General features: G+C 39.9%; 1 protein-coding gene across 7 annotated transcripts in view; it reads left to right on the plus strand.

Moving 5' to 3' along the window:
* The window catches only part of LOC119128038 (glutamate receptor 3), a 78,272-nt gene that overhangs the window by 37,716 nt on the left and 16,802 nt on the right, over positions 1 to 23,754 (plus strand). For all 7 annotated transcript variants that reach the window (XR_005098921.1, XR_005098920.1, XM_037260080.1 and 4 more), the window contains exons 4-11: positions 1,397 to 1,584; positions 11,861 to 11,914; positions 13,226 to 13,387; positions 14,194 to 14,361; positions 14,709 to 14,813; positions 17,900 to 18,004; positions 20,164 to 20,370; positions 22,217 to 22,590. Coding sequence is in view for 5 of the 7 variants with exons in the window: in XM_037260080.1 (XP_037115975.1) it covers positions 1,397 to 1,584; positions 11,861 to 11,914; positions 13,226 to 13,387; positions 14,194 to 14,361; positions 14,709 to 14,813; positions 17,900 to 18,004; positions 20,164 to 20,370; positions 22,217 to 22,590 (1,363 nt within the window). In the remaining 2 variants the exon portion in view is untranslated. The remainder of the gene's footprint in view (positions 1 to 1,396; positions 1,585 to 11,860; positions 11,915 to 13,225; positions 13,388 to 14,193; positions 14,362 to 14,708; positions 14,814 to 17,899; positions 18,005 to 20,163; positions 20,371 to 22,216; positions 22,591 to 23,754) is intronic.

Genomic DNA, 23,754 nt, shown 5'->3' on the forward strand with positions numbered 1-23,754 from the left:
GAGTTTATTTGGTCTCTAAATGTGTGAATAGAGAGTTTCTAGATCTGCTTCATATGTTAAGTACTTTGAGACCAATGTTGGGTTGTAATTTGGTGCTATCACAAAAACATTTGAATTGCATCGCATTACTACAATGTGGTCCCCAAAGAGCAAGTAAATTCTTGTCAAAACAAGCTCCGTCCACTATAATTTTCTACAATTGCTGTGAGTGAGAAATTGCCAAAGGAATACAAGCTCAGCTCACCTGTGCTAACCCACCTTAAAAAATAAATAAATAAATAAATAAATAAATAAATAAATGTTTTCAGTGCATTCATGAGCTGACAACCAGTTGCCAGATAACCTTGAGCCCTGACAGGTGGACATCTCCAGAGGGAGCACCCTTGCTCTTTGGGACGGATGACACACTCTCGAGTTGGTCTCGGCTATACTCACTAAAAGGTCATGTGCTGAGGATGTGACTATTTGCTGCCGTGCAGGAGGCACATCAGAAGGGCAGACACACACTGTCTCAGAGTGCTTACGTACAGTACTTCTTAAGAAAAGGTTACTTGGCCATTCAAGAGGAATTCAAAGAAGAGGGAAAATCAGAGAAATGGAGAAAGTTGTTTTGCTGTGGTCTCTGAGGTTATTTGTAGGCTGCCTGTTTACTGAGATAAGGCCTTGTGGAAAAATAACTCTCAATGAAGAAAAAATAATGATGGATATTAACTTTGACCACTGCTTTCAAATGTCATTTCTGTGGCAAAAAAAATGTATATAAATGTATGTAATGTATATAAATATATGAATAAATCTAATGCATATAAATGTATATAAATATATGAATAAATATACCATATATATATTTATATATCAAAGAAACGACAGCTACCTAAGTGTGTGATTTGACCACAGTACTTTTGTTAAACAAAACTATTTCACAATCCTTTTGCATAAGATAACAGATCTTAAATAAATCTTTCATTGTCTCAATATGAGCCGGAACAATGCTCCAAGGGAACACTCAGCAGGATGTGTCAACGTTAGCATGTCGCTGTGCTAAATGCTGTAATTCAATTGATTGCCAAGTGCAATAACATCACCCGCTGATCTTTTAATAATATGGAGATATAATTTCCCTCTTTTCACTTCATTATATTGCCTTTTCAATATGCAAATGCAGATCAGCACACACATCGCCAGCGCCGCACAAAGCCGGGCTCCATACAATATTCTAGTGGGACTTCTGAATGCTATTTTAGATTGTAATGAGATGGCCTTTGACCTTTGGATTCAAGCGGAAACCTCTGTAGAATAAATTAGCAGCCACTCAATCCTGGCAAACTCTTACAGTGTGACAGCCTCTTCACTGTCTAACTCTCAGGGTCACGGCTCTCTCTCCCTCTCTCTCCAGGCTTTTCAATATTGCAGGCCATCATGGAGGCAGCGGTGGCCAACAACTGGCAGGTGACCGCTCGCTCCGTCAGCAGCGCCACGGATGCGGCAGAGTTCAAACGCATCATCGAGGAGATGGACAGGAGGCAGGAAAAGCGCTTTGTGATCGACTGTGAGGTGGACAGGATCAACAGCATATTAGAGCAGGTGAGCTTTCACCACAGTCACCGAAGGCTGCGTATTACCGGAACAGCCACGCTCCGGTCGTTTAATTACCTTGACAACAAAAGATGCAAACTTTTCTGTGGCTGTGTTTTATAAAAAGGTTCAATCACTAGATGTTGTAAAAAGAGGAGGCCAACAAACCCATTAGTATTTGCTCCCATTCATTTGCGACATCCTTGAAGCTGCCCACTTTTATTCGTTTGCTTTACTTTAACGGTATTTTAGTGCAAGGAGGAACACTTTCTTTTAATAAAATTCCTTCTGAACTCATTGCTTAACATGGAATGTTGCTTTGTAATCATTTTCAGTAGCAGCAGCATCAGGCAAGCGATGCTGCCAAAAAAATGAAAACGGCACACTCAAAAGTGCACTATGTGGATAAAAGTTTTGGGAAGCACTTTTTAGTAAATTAACTGATTTACCAGGGGTTTGGCTCAAGCCCTTGCATTGTAATCTTAAAAGACATTCTTGACGATATCAGAGAAGTGAAGCACCACACTATCATCACCCAAATGTTTCAAATACTAGTCTTGTACTAAATTGGCTGATGATAATCACCGGGCAATTGTTATTAGGGAACTAAGCTAGCACATTATATTTGATGTCAACTGGCGTGTGGCTGTAAAGCGCAACAAATGGGTGGTACATGTACAGAACAAGAACGCGCTCTATAAATCTTGATACATTTGAGTAGAGATGAAATTATTTTCTTCCTCTCTATTCATTTCTAATCATCCCCGTAAATAAGAAAGAAACCTGCTAACTAACAATTTGGTTGGACAAATAAATAACAATACAAAGCTTTGCTGATTTGGGATTTTTTTGTTTTAAAACGGCTAGTTAAGAATTGGGTTATTATATTGATATTTTTTTCCCCCCCACTAAGCCAGACTGTAAATTTGCCCGATGGCTAGCATTGTAGGTGTTTGAAGCTGCACCAGAGCTTAAAGTGAAAAATGTGAAGCTATTTTGAAGAGACCACCAATGACGTTGCCGAGTTAATCCTTCTTTGAAATGAAAAATAAAAAACCTAAAAAGCCCAAATAATCTTTTCCTTTTTGTCCACTAGACCTGAAAGCACGATCTTGCATCATTCTCCCGTGCTTGCTGCCGTTGCTTCCGCTTCCAAGGCAGTTATCTAACAAATTAGATCGCGCTTGTTAACATTCATTTTAGTGCCTCTGGGCTTCACCAAATCCACTCACTGACTTGCACGAGTCTCGCAGAGTCATATTTCCAAACATTAATTTGGTGATTTTTTTAACTATCGTGAAGGTGCATTATAGTGTGCCTGTGTAATTGTTAATAATTTAAGGATTGCCACATCTAAAATTATGATTTTCTTTCTTCCACTAAGGATGTTTTTTTTTGTTTTTGTTTTTTTAATACCCACTTTATACATTTATTTTCCCTCACTGGCTACGTACATCATACTGGGTCAACTTTGTTTTCTAGCACAGGGGAAGATAAAGCTCTAATAACCTCCATAACAGCAGTAAACCCAATTTGGCCCATTTTTATCAGATGACCTCAGCATGAAACTTTTTTTTTTTTTTTGTCCTAGCTTAATTGAAATAATCTACCAGTGCAGATGAGTCACAGGAATTGAGGGAAGCTGCGGGACTTTTCCACGCTGCGGGCCCCCTATTGAGGCACATAAGTGTGCACATTAAAACGGGGACTGGCCGTCTGCTATCTGGGAAATAGCTCCCAATGTGACACTTGCTCATACCGTTACATAAACTTTCCGCTTCTACCTGCTGTTGTAGTTGTACCAACTAATGATTGTCCTTACAGAAGGACAAATGAAGAGTTTCAATCGCCAAAGTCACGGACGACAGTGACAAAGTCTTTGGGAAGTTTACTTTATGGGGAACGCCATAGCAAATCCATCAAGTAACATTCTAACATTCTGAATATATAAACGTACAAATAAGTTAAGAACTGTGATGTTAAAATTCTTGTAAACATGAACTTTAAGAGCGTTCAACACTTCAAAATATTAAACATGCACACGTGACAATCGGCTTGCTAGCTATGTATATGCTGGCGGGGCAAATACAACAGCTAAATTCATAGTTCTGCATTTAACTATAGTGTACTAATTTTCATTTTGCATGAAGTAACATAAAATGAACACCTATAGAAGGATAGATTAGCTACCTCTTTATTTTTTTTATTTCTCAGCTATCTGCGCTGTGTAGCCAAGGCAGAAGTCATACATGTGATCTTGTGGCAACCCCTTAATGAACTGTTGTCACACTAGCCCCCCCCACTGAAAAATGTCTTGCTCCGCCCCTGGTGGTTAGTGAGTGTGCAAATATTTGCTCATTATGTTACATCTATGTACCCAAATAAATTGAGGACAGCCAGTCTTTTAGATTTGTGATATTTAAATATTGGTATTTGCATGGATAACAGCAATGACAAAATTCAATGCTATTCAGCTCAAATGGATATGCTGCTGTATAATCAGTGGTCAGCAGATGCAATTTTATTAGCTTTATTTATAGCTTGAAGTGGCATACAGACACACTGAAACATATTTGCATAATGCTGCATAAGGCAAAATCTTGTTTTGGAAACTAAAGTTTCAACACTCGAGTTTTGGGATGCTGAGGGGGAGGCTATCAGTGTCATTACCATTTTAGTGCTTAACAACAACCACTTTGTATTTATCACCAGTAGGACTTTTTCCCCATCAATACACTGCACTGCAGAGAAATTAATGCAACGGCCGTCCTTCCCTGAGTCACAACACATTTTTTACTGCACACATGCTTGAGCATCTGCTGTCTCGCTACACTGATCGAAATGATAATTCGTCAAAATGAATAGGTCTTTTTGTGAGTACAGTGTTCGACCATATATAAAGGCATGACTAATCTGATGCATCTATGAGATTGCTCACATATAGCCTCCCTCCTATCTGTTATGTGCCTTCCTGGCCCACTTCTCTCCTGGGATTTCTTTACCGGAGTTTGCTCAGAGGCAACAGCCTGCTCATCGCCAGTGTAAAGACAAGCAGGCGAGGGGGAGAGACAAATAAATAAATAAATAAATTTAAATGAAGCGTCTGGGACAGGCCCAGGGCGCACAAGCTGTTCAAAGACTGAAAGGGAATGAGCTCACTCTGCCAAAGCTGCATTTTCATACAGAAAGTGAGAAGGATTCATGGAAATAGAACGAAATTTGAGCGGTGCATCGGGGGATTTGTTCCAACATCCCTTCTCCTGCCTGCAGAGGCATAAAGTGCGGTCATTATGCTTTCCCACAGAGACAGTTCGCTGTCCCTCTCTACACAGAAAACACACGGGCAATTCTCACAATCTGAAATATTTTAAATTTCATTCTATTCTCTGACAGTGATAAGAAATTGTGATGATAATAAAAATCTTATTTTGGGAGGGATTTGGAAGACAAATAAACAAATCGGGCAAGTGTATTACTCATTGTAGTCTGCTCATGCAGCCGCAAAAATAAATCATGTCAACCTACATATTCAAGCACAAGGGGAAATGTGATGTGAACTATTTGTTAATTGGTTCGTCAGTGTGACTAAGCAAAATCTTCCTAAAATATTCCAACAGAATGTTGCACATGTGGTGGCTAACGCCAGCCATTATATTTTGGTGAGGATCTGGATAAAAGTGCAAACACAGCAACGTATTCTCCCTTTTCAGTTACAGTCTACTTGCATTGGGCCAAATGAGGCCGTGACCAACTAGATCCAGCGGAGGGAGCCGTGGTTGAAAAAAATAGTGTGTGGCAATCACGACCAGTTTCAACGCACAAGTTTTGAGCCCGGTTTTGCACGCACAAACCTTTCGTAAATCAGGCTCTTTGTGAAGTGCATTAGCATCACCTACTGGCCTGGAGTGGAATAGTATCTCTCAGTCAATCAGTCAAGCTTGTTGAGAGTTTGGTAGTCTTGGCAGAAGGCAGGTTGACTTTGTAAAGGCAGACGTTTGAATACAGTTTTTTTATTGCCTCAGACGAATGTACAAGTGTACCAAATATAGTGGCCGATCAGTATATGTTTGGAATTACAAACAATATTCAAAAAGCCTCAGAGGAAATTTGCCTTTTGATTATGTGATTATGCGATCTGGGAAGACTTCCTATCATGCTACTCAGATTATTATAAAATATAGAAGATGGTTGAGTGGAGGAATGGACATAGAAATAGCTCATCTAACTTTAGATAAATCATGTCTTGAAACCAGTCAGGCAAAATGGAGCATGCTACTTGGCTGAAACCAGCAGAGAAAGACTATAGTTACATTTCATGGAAATATAACAGGAGTTCAAAACATTTACAAAGCTCTTCGCCCAACTTTTAAACAGTTATGTATATTAAAAAATAGCAAACACTAAATCATGACATTTAGTTAAATAAACATCCAAAGGGGAAAATCTTGATGAGTTTAACAGCTGTATTCTTCTCCATGCAGGTTTCTAAGCAGAATGCCTGAATGAAATATGGCTCAACTTTCTGCTCAAAAATGTGATTACTGCGCTCAAATTCCTGGCACCACTCTTGACTGTGGCAGGCCTTTTGTAACTGCCATTGTGTTTCAAATTAAACGGCATTATAGCGTTATCATCAAAAAGGAAAAGACCTGCTGACTCCTCGGGCTGAGAATGTTTCGCTGACAATTTATGCGTGTGCCAAGGACGCAGTGTTGTGACACTAAAGTCTGCGAAGCAGAGCATGTTTTTGCTCACGACATAAAGCAAAATCACAGCGACCGTTTTCACCGAGAGAGGAGAAGGACACCTTGCTGCTTCAAAAAGGCTCACATAAAAAAGTGCGCTCATGAGAGTGTCTCATTATTTTCATTGCCTTGAGGTATCAAGTCTCAAATTGATCTCATATCTCAGCCATGACAATCTACTGAATATGAATCGGGTGTAAGGAAATGTTCAGGAGTTGGATCGCAGTCAGCACATGACAGCAATATTGTATGGATTCATTGTCTATTAAATCATGGGCATATTGCATGTCCTAATGCCATGCTTAGGGAGTAACCGAACGGCTTTACATAATTAGGTTATAAACAAGGGGGACTGGATTATCAGAGTTACGAAAAGAAATATGAATATTTAGTAAAAATCAAATGCTGACTAGAACTATGACAAAATTAAAGCAAAATTAAAGCTTCCAAACTAGCTTGCTAACCAACTTACCCGCTGCACTCCTGGCTGCTTTTTCACAAACTGTTTCACAAATCATCCACTGCTTTACTATTCAAACACCATACTATAAATTTAAACTGCTAAACTTATCACTGGAATAAAAAAGGTTGCTTTGCAGTTGACTAGGCGTAATATTATTATTGTATCATAACCACAGAAATGGATGACTCCCATGCAGACAAATATAGATAAAAATACCTTTTATTGGTATTTAATGTATTTTCTCTATTATCATATTTGGTATTAGAGTAATCCACAAGTAATTAAACTAAATTAAGTGACATTAATATGATGGTACTTGATTTTATTACGCACTCTAGCTGTATTGGAATTCAGAATACAGCCCAACCCTGCATAATTCACAGAAAAGCACCTTACTACCAATGGCCGTTAGCCAAAGCATACTAATACTTTCACTTGGGGACACTGAACAAGTGAACCGAAGGTCTCAAATCTCCAATTCATTGTGTGAAATAGAACGTAGCAAGACCTCCGGAGCAGAGACTACTGTCAAACTGGAGTTGAACCTCCAATGTTTTTTTTTTTCTCCAAATCCCTCATAAAGGATACATTGGAAACAATGGAAATTTAAATCCATCAAATTGTCGCTCTTAAAGAAAAAACGTTATGCAAACTGCAGTCCTTAGAATTTTCTTCATTTGCATGTCATATGTTTGGGATGTGTCTTTTTTTTATTTCATTTTACCTTTACTTAGCTACATGATGCTGCAACATATTAGGAACAACTCTCAGTAAAATAAAGTGTTTTTTCTAAACTACTTTAGATTACAGCCACCATAATGATTGTTAAACAAATACCTCTCTGACTATGTTAATCAAAACGGATCATTTTGATTGGGTTCTTTTTCTGGTAATTGTAATACATTTTCCATTATGTATTAAATGTTAAGACCATATTTCTTAATGCAGACATCGAAAGTAATCATAGTTCAGCTTTCACAGAAGGTTTACAAATTAGTGCTAAAATGATACCAGAATCAGCAACTGAAAGCAATCATGCTTTATAATTGACCAAATTATGTTTCATCATCTCAGAGATGATTGTATCAGTATATGAGCTTCTCCTGTATCATGTTCTGTAGCACTACAATTATCACATCATATTGTGAACACTGATCTCTCATCTGTAATACAAATGAGGTGACTCCCAAAATATTCACATATTATAGAAAAAGTTCATTTATTTTTGTCATTTAATTAAAAAAGTGAAAGAGTAGAACACATGGAAAATACTTTTAAAAGGAACATTTCTACCTTCTGTAATGAGATACAAATTGTCGAGCCTCATAATACTTTGGTGTCCAAACTACAGCCCTGGGGTCATTTGTGGCCCATTGTTCATTTTTTGTACAGCCTACACAGCATATACTAAAAATAACTTGCGACATGGCCCGCAATAATATTGGAAAAAAGAAGTGGGTGTGGGCACCGTTAGAAATGTGGTGGTCAAAAAAGTGGGGGGATGTGACTACCATTGCTACTAATAACGAACTTTTATCGATATGCAAAGACAATTATTTTACAGCTAAAATAATGACAGTATAATAACTGTAGAGAGTCAGGATAATTCAGTTTCAGAAACTAAAAGTGTTTACTGCATGTTCTGCTTAGTGTCAAAGTCCGATTTGCGAACATATCAACAACGTTACACAAAAAATTAACAATATGTAAATGTAGGTTGGTTGGGATGGGTTGAGTTGTTGGTTGGTCGGTCAGTCGGTTGTACCATGTTTGTTGATAGAAAGTCAAAACATTTAAGAGTGGCAGTTGAATCTTTCTATTTTTCTGTATGCAGCCATTGGAGGAAAATGTTTGGAGACTCCTGTGCTTGAATGTGTCTGTAGGTCCTTGTCCATATGCCTAAGAGGTGTGTGTGAGATCTGTACAAACACTGTGGAGGCTATCATTATCAGAGCTGCTTCTTGTCTTGCAGCACAGCCGGCATTGAAAAGGTCAACGCTAGAGGAGCGTGTGAAGCTGTAGCTCTACACTTAGATCTCTCTGTGTGCCTGGCAGCCTACATGAGGGTGAAGTCAAGGTCGTCATAGTTGCTTGTCTGTCGTCATTGGGCTTTTAGGGAAAATTCCAGGAGACAGGACTGTTGGATCAATTTTCAAGTTGCTATGAAAAAGAGGAATTATATTATAGAGTAGGTAGACACACAAAACCCTTTCCGTTACTCCTGTGTCACCGTGAAAGGGAATAATGATTTAGCAGGTTTGTGTTTGTGTGTATTAAACGCAACAGGAATCGATTCAGGGAGAATGGGGACAGCGTAAACTGGATTTAAATTAGCTTTCTCTTTTGGAAGAAGACAACAATTTTAAGGGAAAGAGGACCAAAATTGCATTTGGTTTGCTAAGGCAGAGATGTCAATTGCATGTGTTCTCACAAATTGAAGGTTGATCTTCCGCCCTTGATAATAATACAAAGTCAATGCTCAAATGAAAGCACAAAAAAAGATAATAGTTTTCTCATTTACTCCATTAGCAGATAGTTTATTGTTCCCCGAAGTGGCTGTTTTCTTTTTCTTTTTTTAATACAGTCAATACAGTAATACAGTGTGAGCAATGTCTTTCATGAAATGAGTTGACAGTACAAGAAGCTGGCTATGCTCCATGCCAAGGTCGTCGCGTGCCACTACTGCAAGTCAGACAGCAAGCTGCGGGCTGGCAGTGGGATGGGACTTTTGGCTGGCCCGCTCCAGGGCAGGTGTGACGAGGCTTATGGCCAAAATCAAGGTTAGGATGATAAAATGCAGGATTCTAGCAAAAAGAAGATGAACATTTACAGTGGAAAGTGGATGCATCATTATAAAAAGAGCCATTAGATGCACACTGATGGATTCTGATAGCCACCTCGGTCTGACATCCTGCAGTGCTTCGAGTTTAAAGCCATAACGATGGGGAAGTTGTCACAGAACACTGACCCTCCCAAACGACTTGACAGTGAACAATGTGCTTTCCCCAATTGCACTGCTCTCCGGCAAAATCTAACGCTAAGTCCTGGGTGAACGGGTTGTGAAGAGGGGAGCGGTTTGTTAAGTTTATAAGAGTACCCCATTAAAGACGTGGCAACTTTTAAATTGTTTGCACTATTCCAGAGATTACGGGTCAGATCAAACGCAGCATAGTGAAGGTGAAATTACTTAATGCTGAATAAAAGATGGTAGGATAGTCTCATGATATAAATGATTCCAGCTCAGCTACGAGAACAAACATATTAGAATGGCATTCAGTAGGGCACAGACTGTCCACTGGCTTAGCAACTGCACATCTATGGTTAAAAGGTTAAACATGCTGGGTAATTTACTTTACCCTACAACCGCTAGTTCGAATGAACTGTAAACTCCAAAGGTGGTCAAAGATCGACACAGGCACCGGTGGCTTTCAATTGCTGTATTGAAGAAACACTCAGAAGACAAAGATGTAATCAGCTCATTCACTAGCAATAACCCAATATGCAGACTTGCTAATGGTAAACTAGCGCTATTCTAAGTCAACAAGACCAGGTCTACTCTTGCATTTCCAAGGTCACTCAAAAGGTCAGACCCCAACATTTAAATGTACAATCATTAAAATTCACAGATATTACAGAATAGGATGTGACGATGGTGACAAAATATGACCTGCATTTTGTATTATTTTTTTTGTACAAAGCTACTTGGTGTATTTCCATCTTTCTGGGGGGCTTCCGGAATCTAACCTCCGCAATAAATGAGGGCCCACTTTTTCTTCTGTGTTGAGAAGGATGGTTTTGTTGCTAGCAATCCGGAATAATGTGAAAATTCACTAGAAAACAATTTGGCACTTTTTTGGTTAGAGACTAGAGACTAAATCCAGACTTTATGAATGGACAGATGGGAATCTACTGTTGATTCTTTTGGAGTGCGCGGACACTTCAGTCGCAAAAGATAAACATACATTTGCCTTGCTTCGCAATGTTTTTCTTAGTAATTTTCTCCACCACAAATTCAAACTTCTTTCCGAGCTAAATTTGCCTACCTCGCCCAAAGCTCCATGGAAATTGATTGTGCAGTTTTCCTTATCAACCAACAACAAAGCATTACATCTTGCTCTCAAGCTTGTTTATGCTTAAAACTGAGTCATATTTTATTCTGTCAGTCTTAAAACAGTTTGGGAAAACCCTGCCATAAATGTATGGTTGGAAAGGTTTTGTGTAGAAGAGAGCTCAAACCTCTGCAACGTTACCTTGTATAAATTTGACCCTAAAAAAAATTAACTGTTATACTGAAGCTGCAAATTTCAACTTGGTCGGTCAAGGGTCCTATTGCTTTAGTCCATATCTTGTTTAATAGCTCATCAGTTGTCATGACAAAGAAAGAAGAACGCAAACACGCTAATGTTGCTACACACCTGCGTTGCACTGTCTGTATAGGGCAAAAGAAAACCAAAACACAGAAGTCATGCACAGTACTGTATTTTCCTGTATGGCTGTTGTCCAGCTTTTTATGCATATATACTATGTTTTGCAATAGTGTCTGGACTACATGAAGCGCGACTGTCAGACTGATCAACAAAATAATCGACAGTGGGAGGAAAATGTAGCATAAGAGCAGAATAATTGGTAGCAGTGTGATGGAAAGGCGTAGAACAGCACTTACTATTTTCAGACAGGCTGCGTGGGTTGAAACGCGCTTTTATGCCGCAAAGGTGTGTTATTTTCAAAGCAGAGTGGGATCCACAGTACATCTCTCTGTCTCACTGTAAATTGCTTTAAACATGTCATTTTCTACCTTTCTAGTTCTCCTTTCTGTCCAACGGTGGCACCTCAGTTATGACTTCAAAGTGAGCGGAACAGTCAAAGATGTGGTTCTCGCTCATTATCGGCGCCACCACAATTAATTTCTGCCACTTGTCTTTTGTTCTTCCATAGGTAATATTTCACCTCAGTTGAAGACAATGTGCTTAGAAAACCTGCAGCAATTATGTTTTATTTGTTTAGTGGCTTATAAAATATGTGACTCTTATTTTTCGAAACATCAATGGTTGACTGTACTCATGTTTTTCTCCAATAGGTTGTGGCCCTGGGGAAGAACAGTCGCGGCTACCACTACATTCTGTCCAATCTTGTAAGTAGTAATTGAGACGCTGCAGGGCGTGGAGCCTGCTTTTTGCTGTATGCAGACACAGAGATTCCAAAATGGCACACGCCCAAAACACATTAGACTTGCATGCATTAAATGGTTCACATTTTACCCATTAACTTATCAATACCGATATGGCAGAAAGACAATATTGTGCAAATTCTAGTAAATTTGACTGTGCAAAATAGATAGCCCAACAGGCAAGAGGAAATCGCAGGAAATGTTTTTCAATTGCCTGTGGAGGACAGCTTTTTGGCTGCAGTCCACTCACTCGGGTAGGAGAAATGTTCACTTGGACAAGTTTGAGTGATCCCCCTCATATTTTGCCTGATTGAAATTGTGGTTATACAGTTCTCATGGCTGCAAAGGCAACTGGTCAGATTTCAAACTTTTTTTTAGATACATGAAATAATAATTGGATTGAAAGTGACAAACAGATATTTTCCAAATCTGCCAATGTCTCTAAAGCATAAAGAGACATGTCTGATTTATTATTAATCCAAGTATTTTAGGCCAGATTTACTAAGATTCCAAAAATTATATAGTATGGCTGTTAAATTTCGGGTTCACTCGAACAACTTGTGTGCGCTGTTAGTGTGTGTGGCATGCATGAGCTACTGAGATTGCAACGTTTCACTAAAAATCCAACAGCAGCTGCTAAATTGCGTATTTAAAAGAGGGTTTTTCACTTTAGGTACCTCTGATGGTTTTGTAAATTAGAAGAAAACTGGGAGGTATAAAAAGAAGTAATGGAAATAAAGGTTTTAGTGGAAGAAGCAAACAAACATTACTGAGTTGCACAAAATATATATTTCACTCTGATTGATTTTTAGGCAACCAGCGTACCAACATACTGTCCAAGCCAAGTTTTGTTTGATTTTCTTCATCCCAAATACTTGGGCATTGGGTGTATCTGCCAATTCTGTTTAACATTGCGTTAACCAGGATTGGCAGATTTGGACAGTACACCAAAAAACTTGCTGAGGGGCCAGCCCAACTGTCACAGTGTTTTCAAATAAAAAATGTCCCAAACACAAAGAAAAACAGAGTGGAAAGGAGTTTTGTCATTGGTTAAATGACATGACTCCTTGTGACTGGTTCCAGGTGAGCCCATTCTGAAGCGCCACTATACTACGTTACAACCTTTGGTTCTGTTAAATTGTTACGCTAATAACGCTAATAAATTTGTAGTGTTTCATCTCAGGCATTGTTAATTAAAAAAAATAAAAACTCAAAGAAACGCAAGTTATACAAGTTTTTGCCAACCCCATTTTCCCTCTCTCTCTCTCGTCTCAGGGATTTTCAAACGTGAGTTTGGACAAAGTCTTTGCTGGAGGAGCCAACATTTCAGGGTTTCAGATAGTCAACCCTGAGAACCCTATTGTGCAGCAGTTTATGCAGCGCTGGGAGCGGCTCGATGAAAGAGAATTCCCAGAAGCCAGGAATGCTCCTCTGAAGGTACTTTGATTGGAAGGCCTTTCAGTCCGCATGCAAAGTAAAATGATCGCTCCCTCTGAAGTTACCTCTGTCGTGGTTTTTCTTTCCGCTCATCCTCTGTTTGCCTTTGTCAATATGTTTTCCTTCTGCTCTTTATTTTCTCTACTTTGCATCCCTCTAACAATCAATATATCGATAAGCAATGTGAACTAAGGTTATATCGTAGCTTCAATTTACATCTAATTAAACAATGAGCCAGAAAGAAATGGATTTTGAATGGCATTTAATTAGATTTTGTCATGCTGCTGCAGTCCCCCCCCCAAAAAAAACAAGTTGCTCAAGCCGTCACTGGTGAAAAGGTCAGGGTAAGTTAAAGGGGACGTGCGTAGGGAATAAGATCCCATATCGATGCGCTGGCCTCCTGCAAATTATGCACTAAAAGTTTTGAAAGAGATTCTGACCACAAGTAGAAGTTCTAATCAATTCTGGCTGATTAGATTGCTGAGACAAATGCATTTATCTGGTCTTCGTGTGGCTTCAGAGTACTCAAAGCTCTCTCATTCAGTCCCCAGATGCTCATTCAGGTTCATGAGCCACCGAGTCATCAGTCTTTTGCCTAAGGATAGGACAAAAGGGAGGTGGGAGTCAAACCAACAACCTTTTAGTTCTATCGCCTGCCTAGGTATTTTGAACATTTGAGACAAATGACAAAGACAGTCCAACTTGCTGTGTTGGAAAGAAAACTGATCTGCTTCCCTGCCGTACATAGTTCAGCAACCCAAGCTCGCTCTGTTTCCGCCTGTGTTATTTTTTTTCTTCAATTACAGTACACTTCAGCGCTGACACATGATGCCATCCTGGTAATAGCAGAGGCCTTCCGCTACCTGCGGCGTCAACGTGTGGACGTCTCTCGCCGCGGCAGCGCCGGAGACTGCCTTGCCAATCCTGCTGTACCTTGGAGCCAAGGCATCGACATCGAGAGAGCTCTGAAAACGGTAGGGGAGGAAGGACGAGAGGAAGAGGAAGATGGCAAGTGAGCGGGGCAAATGAATGAGTGAAGAAAAAACTGGAAGAAGCGAAGCAGAGAGATAGTGAACCAGCGCGAGATAAAGAAGGAAAGCGAGCGTGGAGCTGTTCTGCTGCCGCTGCCGCCAGATATCTTTGTGCAGAGCTCACTCAAATTCAGACCCTCATTACCATAAAACTACATCTTTTATTAAAATGAATCCAGTTCATCATTTGATTAACAGACTGTGCACACTCCAATAGCTCCAAGGACACGAGCACTGTCATATCAGCTATATATGCAAAGTGATCTCTGTCTGTGTGTGCCACATGACAGGTCCAAGTGAAGGGGATGACAGGCAACATCCAGTTTGACAACTATGGCCGTCGAACCAACTACACCATAGATGTGTATGAGATGAAATTAGGTGGGCCAAGAAAGGTAAGAACAAAGGACGTCACCATTTTAGATAACGTGAGGAGAAAGTATTGTTTTTGCTCATTAATAATTAAGGAAAGACATTGGTTAGGGAAATTTAAAAAAAAATAATAATAAAAGGAACATAAATAAATTTGGAAATAGTGAATGCTAGCATCAGCTTACTAGATCTTATGGGTCAATATGAACACAGTCGTAAACCATTAACCCACTTAGCAGCAAAGGTTTGCGAGTGTTTACAAAAGTAGCAAAGTTTGTGACCTAGTTTATGACCTGAAAAAAAATCAAGTCACTACTTTCACAAACATTGGCAAAGCTTTGCACCCAGTGGGATTCAGCCTTTAATGATTACAAAAAAGCAAAACAAAGGAAAAAAATGCAGAGTTACTATTGTGCTAACTTTGCTCACCTGCTTGCCAATTTGGTCTGAATTAAAGTTTAATTTTAGAAAGTTGTGTGCGCCCCGGGATTTGATTTCCTGAAAAGAATCGGAAAAGTCATTGGGTGGTAGTGTGTTTTTTTTGGCTAGGTAGAGCTGGGTATCATTCAATTCACAGCACGGATGTGGCCAAGAGGAAAGTAGTAGATTATAAACAAAAGGGGCCCGACAACGGCACCTTGAGGAACACCATTAATAACATAAGTTAGTGGAATTTCAATTGAGTAGGCTAAATTATGTTCTTCAGATCACAAACTAGTTGAGAGTGAGTCGACTGCGCCTATGCTGGTTACAACTAATTCACTCAACTCTGACTCAGATGCATCAAGTAATCAAACCTATTTCTACACAATGAATAAATTAATTGGTTATTATGCACACCCCCAATCAACACACACCTAAATGCTTGCACACAGCAAGGGTTGATCATCAGAACTGTAACTTTCAAATTGGACTTCATGAATGGTGACCACATGTTTGAGCATGTTTAAACATGCATGTGTATTGTGCTGGAAGACTGTGACAATTTCAAATAAGCTATTTACTACATTTATTGAAATGCTAAGGGTTCTCCGTGTCATGAGAATAGCAGCAGTCTTCAGTTGTCTACCTCTGTTGAAAAGCAGCTCTGTGAGGTACGACAAGTGTTAGAATGCACACAAATCACGCACAGCCTGCAATCAGACTGCTTAAAGTGCCCCACCATGAAAGATGAAAGAGTATTCCTATGTCATGTGATTGTGCAGGTATGATTTCTGGCCCTCTTCTGGTAGTAATTACCATTCAAATAACCACTTACTGTAAAAGAGATCAGAGAATTTCTCAGACTCGCCTTTAAAATGGTAATTCCCAGTCGTGCATTCACATTATAACATATAATGACCTCTGGCTTTATTTCATAACCTCACCCAGTTCCAAGAGACAGCTGTGAATTTTTCGTGAGTGTGATCGGGTCCAATATGACACATGATTACACCGCCGGCGTTTGAGGCCTATAAAACTCACACTTCAATTAGCATCACGCTACCCCTACAGCTAAAAAAGAAGCCATGAGCAGAGATGCAGTGGGGGTTATGAGGGGGAGGGTGGGAAGGGGGTCACAGGGTGAATGCGAGGCAGCGAGGGCATAGAAGACGAGTTGGGCAGCAGTTTGTCAGGAGTGTGAGGCCAAGTCAGGCCAGCAGCAGCGAGAGGAGGAGGCCTGCAAGCTGCGACTGTCACGAGTGATGTATGGGGCTGATACATGTGTCCCAGCCACTCAGGGTGAAATCAGGACTTTGCCTCTGGACCAGCACTCCATGACATGAGTCTCATTCCATGACTCTCATCCCATGAGCATGCAGACAGGAAGAAATAAACCATTTGAGGTGTCTAACACTACGCAAACAATTACAATACATTCTCAGCAGCCCCAGCAAATTCTAGCACCTCTACTCGGCGTGTAAATGATTTTCTCCTTCTTTTTAACACCTGCCTGGCCCAAATCTTTAAAGATCTGACGGGAGGGGAAAAAAATGGAGGCCAGATGCGAATGTGAAAATCTGAGCCAACAACAGTTAGAACACTGGCAGCAACATATGCAAGGCGTTTCATCGTGAGCCAGAGCAGCCATTATTTCAGATGGGCAAACAAACACTTGACATTGGTGTGAGTTTAGCATCTGTACAGCAGAATGCAGAGTAACTACCATGGCAGGGTCTCACAGAAGAAACTGTACAGCCACTGGAATGATATGCTAAATTATTAAGTATGTATGCAGTTCACAGGGCGGAATATCAATTATTTACCATAAAACCTGGGAGACTGAAAGTGGGAGGGATTTAAGTTATCTGCCTTGTTCTTATCTACTGCAGGGAAGCAATTTAATAGTTGCAGCGTGGAATTAAAAAAAAAAAAAAAACACGGCCAAATATATGAGTTAATGGCATATTTTGAATGTTATAATTAATTAGTCACATCGCTGCACCACACACATTTTAACATTCTTCTCATTTGTTTCCATAATGGTATATGCTGCAACCGTCTGGGAAATGCATCATTTTAAAGAACTCAGCACAATAGTCCTTATGGCCTAACCAAGCATGGGCACTTTTTTTAAGGCAGCATTTGCATTTATTCTGAGGCCCTCCGAGGGCCATACTAAATTCATGATTATAGATTTATACTATATGGAAACACATTTGTTGCAGTTTCATAATACAAATGTATACTGAATAAGTTATGAATTACATTCCATTTAACATTGAGATTTTCATTTCCACCGAAATGTCCTCACAAACTTAAGGCAGTTTCTCTATACTGACACTTTTTTACGTCGACAACCTTCAACCTGGTTAGATGAAATCTATAATTGTGGTCACCTCCAAGTTGTTACATTAAAACCTCTAATATAGGGATGCCCAAATCTGGTCCTCGAGGGCCACTATCCTGCATGCTTTACATGTTAACCTCCTCCAACACACCTGATTCAAGTAACCCTGCTCTAATAAATATAGTGAACATGTTAATCCCATCGTTTAAAAGTCTTATTTATAGTGTACTATTATTTTTGTTTTCTTCTTTCCTTTTCAGGTTGGGGTAATTGTCAGGTTTGTTGTCCATGTAGTCATTCGTAATTGCACCAGCACTAATCAAAATTCTCTCTTTACAGATCGGGTACTGGAACGAGTTCACACGCTTTGTAAATATAATGGATCCGCAGGTCACCAACGACTCCTCAGTGGAAAACCGAACGATTGTGGTCACTACTATTATGGTACACTTTCCAAATTGTTTGAAATGTTTCACGTATTCTCCCACTCAAGGTCATGGTGTTGATTGCCAATGAGTGATACATTCTGTCCTGGGCGGGTAGAACCACATCTTTTTTGTGTTGCTTTCCATCCACTCACTACATGTTGAAACAGTCGACCCGTGACGGGGGAGTGTTTCAACTGTATCCGTGTGGGTGTCAAAGCATTTTAATTTTCCATACTTCAGTGGCCTGTCGTAGCAGTGACATCACAATAATGGTATCAATAATAATGGTTGACTCCATCAGTTACATACGTAAGTAGACCTGTCTGTCCTCATCAAGTAAATGTTCAATGACACTTGGGATCGACTGGCCGAAGGAATGACCTCAGGATGATAATGCCATGTCTTTTTCCGAGCTGGGAAAAGCCAAATAATAGGAAGTTGTGGTATTTCTTCCTTGTTATTGTTATTTTCCTTCTATTGCTCCTTCCGTTTGTTCTGTGTTGAACTCTCATTTGGTAATTGTATGATAATTACATGGTAAGAAATTACTGTAACACAAAACCTTCGGAGAACAATGGCTGTAAATGAAAAGCACATATTTGGAGTCAAGCTCACCACTCAGTAGGAGGAAATCTCAAGATGAGAAATTCAGTCTGTAGATAAGATGCGTTAACTGGGGGAAAGGCTTGGCAGATTCTGAGGTGAGGGGATGTGTTCAGCACTGAACAAACAAACCATTGCTTTCCCACTTGCACTCTAATTGCGTGCGGCTGTAATGACGATGCCCGCTCTCCTGAGCAGCCCTATTGTTTGTTAATGATGATGTGCTCGGGAAGAGAAAAGATAAGCTGCACCAGCATTTTGAAAGGGAGATGAAAACCTAGCACGCTCCTGCGCTAACTCCTTCATACAGGGAGTGGGTTTGCGTATTTTTTTCTGTAAAGCTACAGCTTATTTTATTTGTGTTCACTTAAAGTGTTTTTTTTTAGGGGGGTGGAACAGCCATTAAGTGCACAGTGGTGCAATGATCTTGAATATGTTGACATAAGATTGGGCACTCTGATCTCTCTCCTGTCACTAGCATTTACTTGTGAAACCCATCCCCATTCCCATCCTCAGCCACCACTGTGCTGACCTTGCCTGTCTAATGACTCCCCAGCCCTTTATGCTTCTCTGTACTCCCCTTCTGTTCACAGTAAGGGCCATTTGCACAACATTGGTTTTAACACAAAACAGTAAAAAGTTGTTTAGCTTTGGCTGAGCCCCCGCAAATGCTGACAAAAGAGATTCAAAATACAGTGGCGGCCAAGACCAGAAACAATTTCTTTACAAATCGACATTGCCAGCTTCGCCGTGGCGTGCATACGTTTTTGGATGCTTTTAGTTGTTTTTGCAAGGTTGTGTAAACAAGGAATCTTTTTGACACCAGATGCAAGAAGAACATTTTAAAACTATGTTGTGTAAACATACCCCAAAGACAGTTTTCCACCAAGTGATACCATTCATTTTGGCCTGCCGTGGTAGATATTTGTAAAGCCTTATCAGGCTGTTACATCAGCTATGTAAAAAGCACCAATGTCAACACCAGAACCATAGCATAACATCCTAGAGAAACACACTATAGTGCAAAAAACAAATATGCTTCCTGTTCATTCCATGGTACACAAACGTATGTAGACACGTATCTGTCAGACAATACCCAGATAGCATGTCGCTACAACCGTCGTACCAACAAAGCGTTACTGAAAACTGGACCGGTTCAGCTCGGACATTGTCAGGACAGAGACACAATAAAATACAGTATCAGCTGGTGGAAACAGTTTAAGTATGTTCTCCCTTCCTTCACTCCTCCTTAAGATTCCACAGAGTTGCACTCAAATTGGGTTGCGTGCATTGGGCTTGGTGTGCGCTGGCTTCCATGTCTTGATAACAGCTGCGTGTCCACGGCACCACGCTGCTGTTATCAGAGCATATATGTGCATTTGCAATGCATCATCTCTTTCTGCATGACTGCATGGAAGAGGATAATAGCAATGAGTCTAGTATGTAGTATGTTAAATGTGTGCGTGAGTGTGAGAGCACAAGTTCAAATGAGCGCATGCTGTGTATAATGCTGTGTATTAAACTGAATGTGTGCCAAGCGGTGAGTAAACCAGTATGTGTTTGAACCAACAGGAAGCTCCTTATGTGATGTACAAGAAAAATTATATGCATCTGGAGGGGAATGACAGATATGAAGGCTACTGCGTCGATTTAGCATCTGAGATTGCCAAACATGTTGGAATTAAGTACAAACTGTCTATAGTAATGGATGGGAAGTATGGAGCCCGAGACCCCGAGACCAAGGCGTGGAACGGGATGGTGGGTGAACTGGTCTATGGGGTGAGTACTGGGAGCCTCGTTTTTCACTGATTACATGACAGTTTGCAAGGAACTTCAACATGAGAGGAGATCTCATTTTTCTGTCTCAAGCTTATCACCAACAACTCATCGGCTATTGCCCGCTAGAAAGTCTTAATGCTGCTCGGTCTTGTTGGAATTTGTCCAGCGCAGCCTCAAGCACGGGAGGGTTGGTGATCATCTTGAGACGGAGAAAATGAAATCATTTCTCAGTGCTGTTCACTGCAATTATTCCGTCTTGCTTAGCCTACAAATCTTCCTTTCTTGCAGGCGAAAGCAAGGTAAGTACATGAAAACAACGAGTCCATATGGCAAACACTGTGTAATCACTTCAATGAGAGATGGATTGTTTCCCTTTGAAGTGACTGTGTAATTGTGTTCAGTGTTTGATGTGTATGATGAATATGCCACACTGTAAATTCACGGATGACAAAATCAACAGTTAAATGGTGGCTCGCGGTTAGAGACAACAAGATCCATATGTGTTGTACTCTATAAAGGTTGAGGCTCGCACATTAGCAAAGGGTCACGCCATGTTTCAAGTCTGACAGAGCTCAGGCTCTTGCAACACCAACAATGCCTCCAATGTCCGTCTGTGACTCGTAAAAGTTGAATCGGAGCCCAATACAAAATGCAAAAGGGGTTTTGCCTCCTCATCTGTTCAATTTCCCAACCATCAGCCTGCTAGATTGCATGGTTTGATGTGCTATGGATAGAGAGAGAAAAATAGATCTTTCCCGACACCCTCAGGTCTTTACCAGCCCATAATTTTACAGCAGGTGGGCCGAGACTAATAGTTGTGTACATTTTGACCTTTTGACCGTTAAATTAATTAGATTTTAGTTGTCTTTTAAAGGTTAGGCCTGGGGCTGCTATTGCTTTATTTCCTCGGCCATTGACTGAGCGCTGCTTACGGCTGCGCGAGGATTAAATGGTTATGGCCCCTCACAAAGGTGTGTTGACAGGGGAAAGAAAACAATGGTATTTATTGGGTCTATTTGTGCTCCTTCGCAGTTGACCTTGTACACATTTTCAGTCTGCCACAAGATGATGTTTTGTCAATTTCACAACCAAATGTCAATTATGAACAGTACAGGCTATAAATGTGTGCGTTTTTTCATAAAAATTGTGTCTATTAAAAGGGAAGCTACTTTATTTTGAAATGTTACATTTTTTTCTCAAATCATTTAGAATTCATAAGGCTCATTACTTGTTTGTAATTGAGAGCATGTAATGTTGCTGTTAAAATTATGACTCGCATTAATTAGAGAACTAAAATTTCAATGAATTGCACATATACTGATATATTTTGGTTTTGATAATTCCTATGCTCACGTTTCTCTTCTAAATGACCACGTTTGGGTCACCATACCAAGCAATGTGAGCTAAGTGTGTTTGCCAAGGGTTATTAGCAAATTTAGCTGCAGTATGAGTAGTGAACGCTTAGAATGCCAAGTTAGCATGATGTGTCACTAGACAACATTTGTTTACAATGTTAACTGCCATGTAGCAAGCGAGCTTTTTTTCCTGAGTTGTTCTTATAGTCTAAATGCTGGTTTCTTTTTCCAACCAAATGAACTTCACTTTGATTAAATGTTGTTTTTTTACATTCAAATCTATAGGCCGTGGGGAAAGTATTATTTTCTTGTGTGTTTTGCAGCCAGCCTTAAGATGTCTGTTCTTCTGTTTTCTATTAGATAACTGATTTAAAATATGCAATGACTTTCTCCTTTACTTGCAAGTTTTCAGCTGCAGCAATTCACATGTGCACGCATGACATTTTATGCAGGTCATAACTAATGATCACTGTGCATGTTCCTGTTTCCAGAGAGCAGATATAGCTGTCGCACCTCTCACCATTACTCTGGTTCGAGAGGAAGTGATAGACTTTTCCAAGCCATTTATGAGTTTGGGCATCTCCATTATGATAAAGAAGCCTCAAAAGTCCAAGCCCGGCGTTTTCTCCTTCCTGGACCCACTGGCCTATGAGATCTGGATGTGTATAGTGTTTGCCTATATTGGGGTGAGCGTGGTTCTGTTCCTGGTCAGTCGGTTCAGTCCTTACGAATGGAACCTCGAGGAACAGGATGAGACCAAAGACCCTCAGATGCCCCCTGACCCTCCCAATGACTTTGGGATCTTCAATTCTCTCTGGTTCTCTTTGGGCGCCTTCATGCAGCAGGGCTGTGACATCTCCCCAAGGTGGGTCAGTGTCAGTGGTCATTTAAGTACCGTAATTTTCGGACTATAAGTCGCGGTTTTTTTCATAGTTTGGGTGGGGGGGCGACTTATACTCAGGAGCGACTTATATATGTTTTTTTTCACAAATTTTTACTTGATCATTAACACATCACTTACTTACAAGTATAGTTGACCACTTCACATGTTATTTTTAGTATAGTTGATCACTTCACATGCTTTGATATCTTTATCTTGAACATATTCAAAACATGAAAAATAGAGAGAAAAAATCAAATAAAGTAATTAACACTTTAAAGCGCGATATCCTCTGGACATGACCTCTGTCACCAGGATGACATAAAGGACGAGAAATTTGATCGATGGATTTAATGATTTGGAGTGACACAAATGGTTTGATAATATTGTTGTTTATGTGATAGTTATTTAAAATATAGTTTATATATCGTTGTATGGGCCTGTGGAATAATTTGAACTGCGGCGCGGCACACGGCATTGTTGACAAAGGACGATCGATAAAAGACGAGAAATTTGATCGATGGATTTAATGATTTGGAGTGACACAAATGGTTTGATAATATTGTTGTTTATGTGATAGTTATTTAAAATATAGTTTATATATCGTTGTATGGGCCTGTGGAATAATTTGAACTGCGGCGCGGCACACGGCATTGTTGACAAAGGACGATCGATGGATTTAATGAATTGGAGTGACACAGATGGTTTTATAAACGTGTTATTTATGTAATAGTTTTTTTTAAATAACTGAATGTTACGTCAGGCCCGTTCTCAGCTCCTCGTTTGTGTTTGTCACGTTAGCATACCGTATCGTTTAGCCTGTTGTTGCTCGTTCATGTCTGTTCTTGGTGTTGGATTTTGTCGAATAAATTGCCCCCCAAAATGCGACTTATACTCCGGAGCGACTTATATGTTTTTTTTCACATTTTTGGGCATTTTATGGCTGGTGCGACTTATACTCCGGTGCGACTTATAGTCCGAAAATTACGGTAATCATTTAGAATTCATTTAAAGGACCTGAAGAGTTAAAACATTTGTAATTGATTAACCGACCTTTAACCAAGGTACAATAAGACAAACGTTTCGACCACCAAACTGACAAATTAATATAAAAAAATAAAATAAAAAAACAGAATTAGCCTCAACTTT

Source organism: Syngnathus acus, chromosome 10 (genome assembly GCF_901709675.1).
Source record: "Syngnathus acus chromosome 10, fSynAcu1.2, whole genome shotgun sequence".
NCBI lineage: Eukaryota > Metazoa > Chordata > Actinopteri > Syngnathiformes > Syngnathidae > Syngnathus > Syngnathus acus.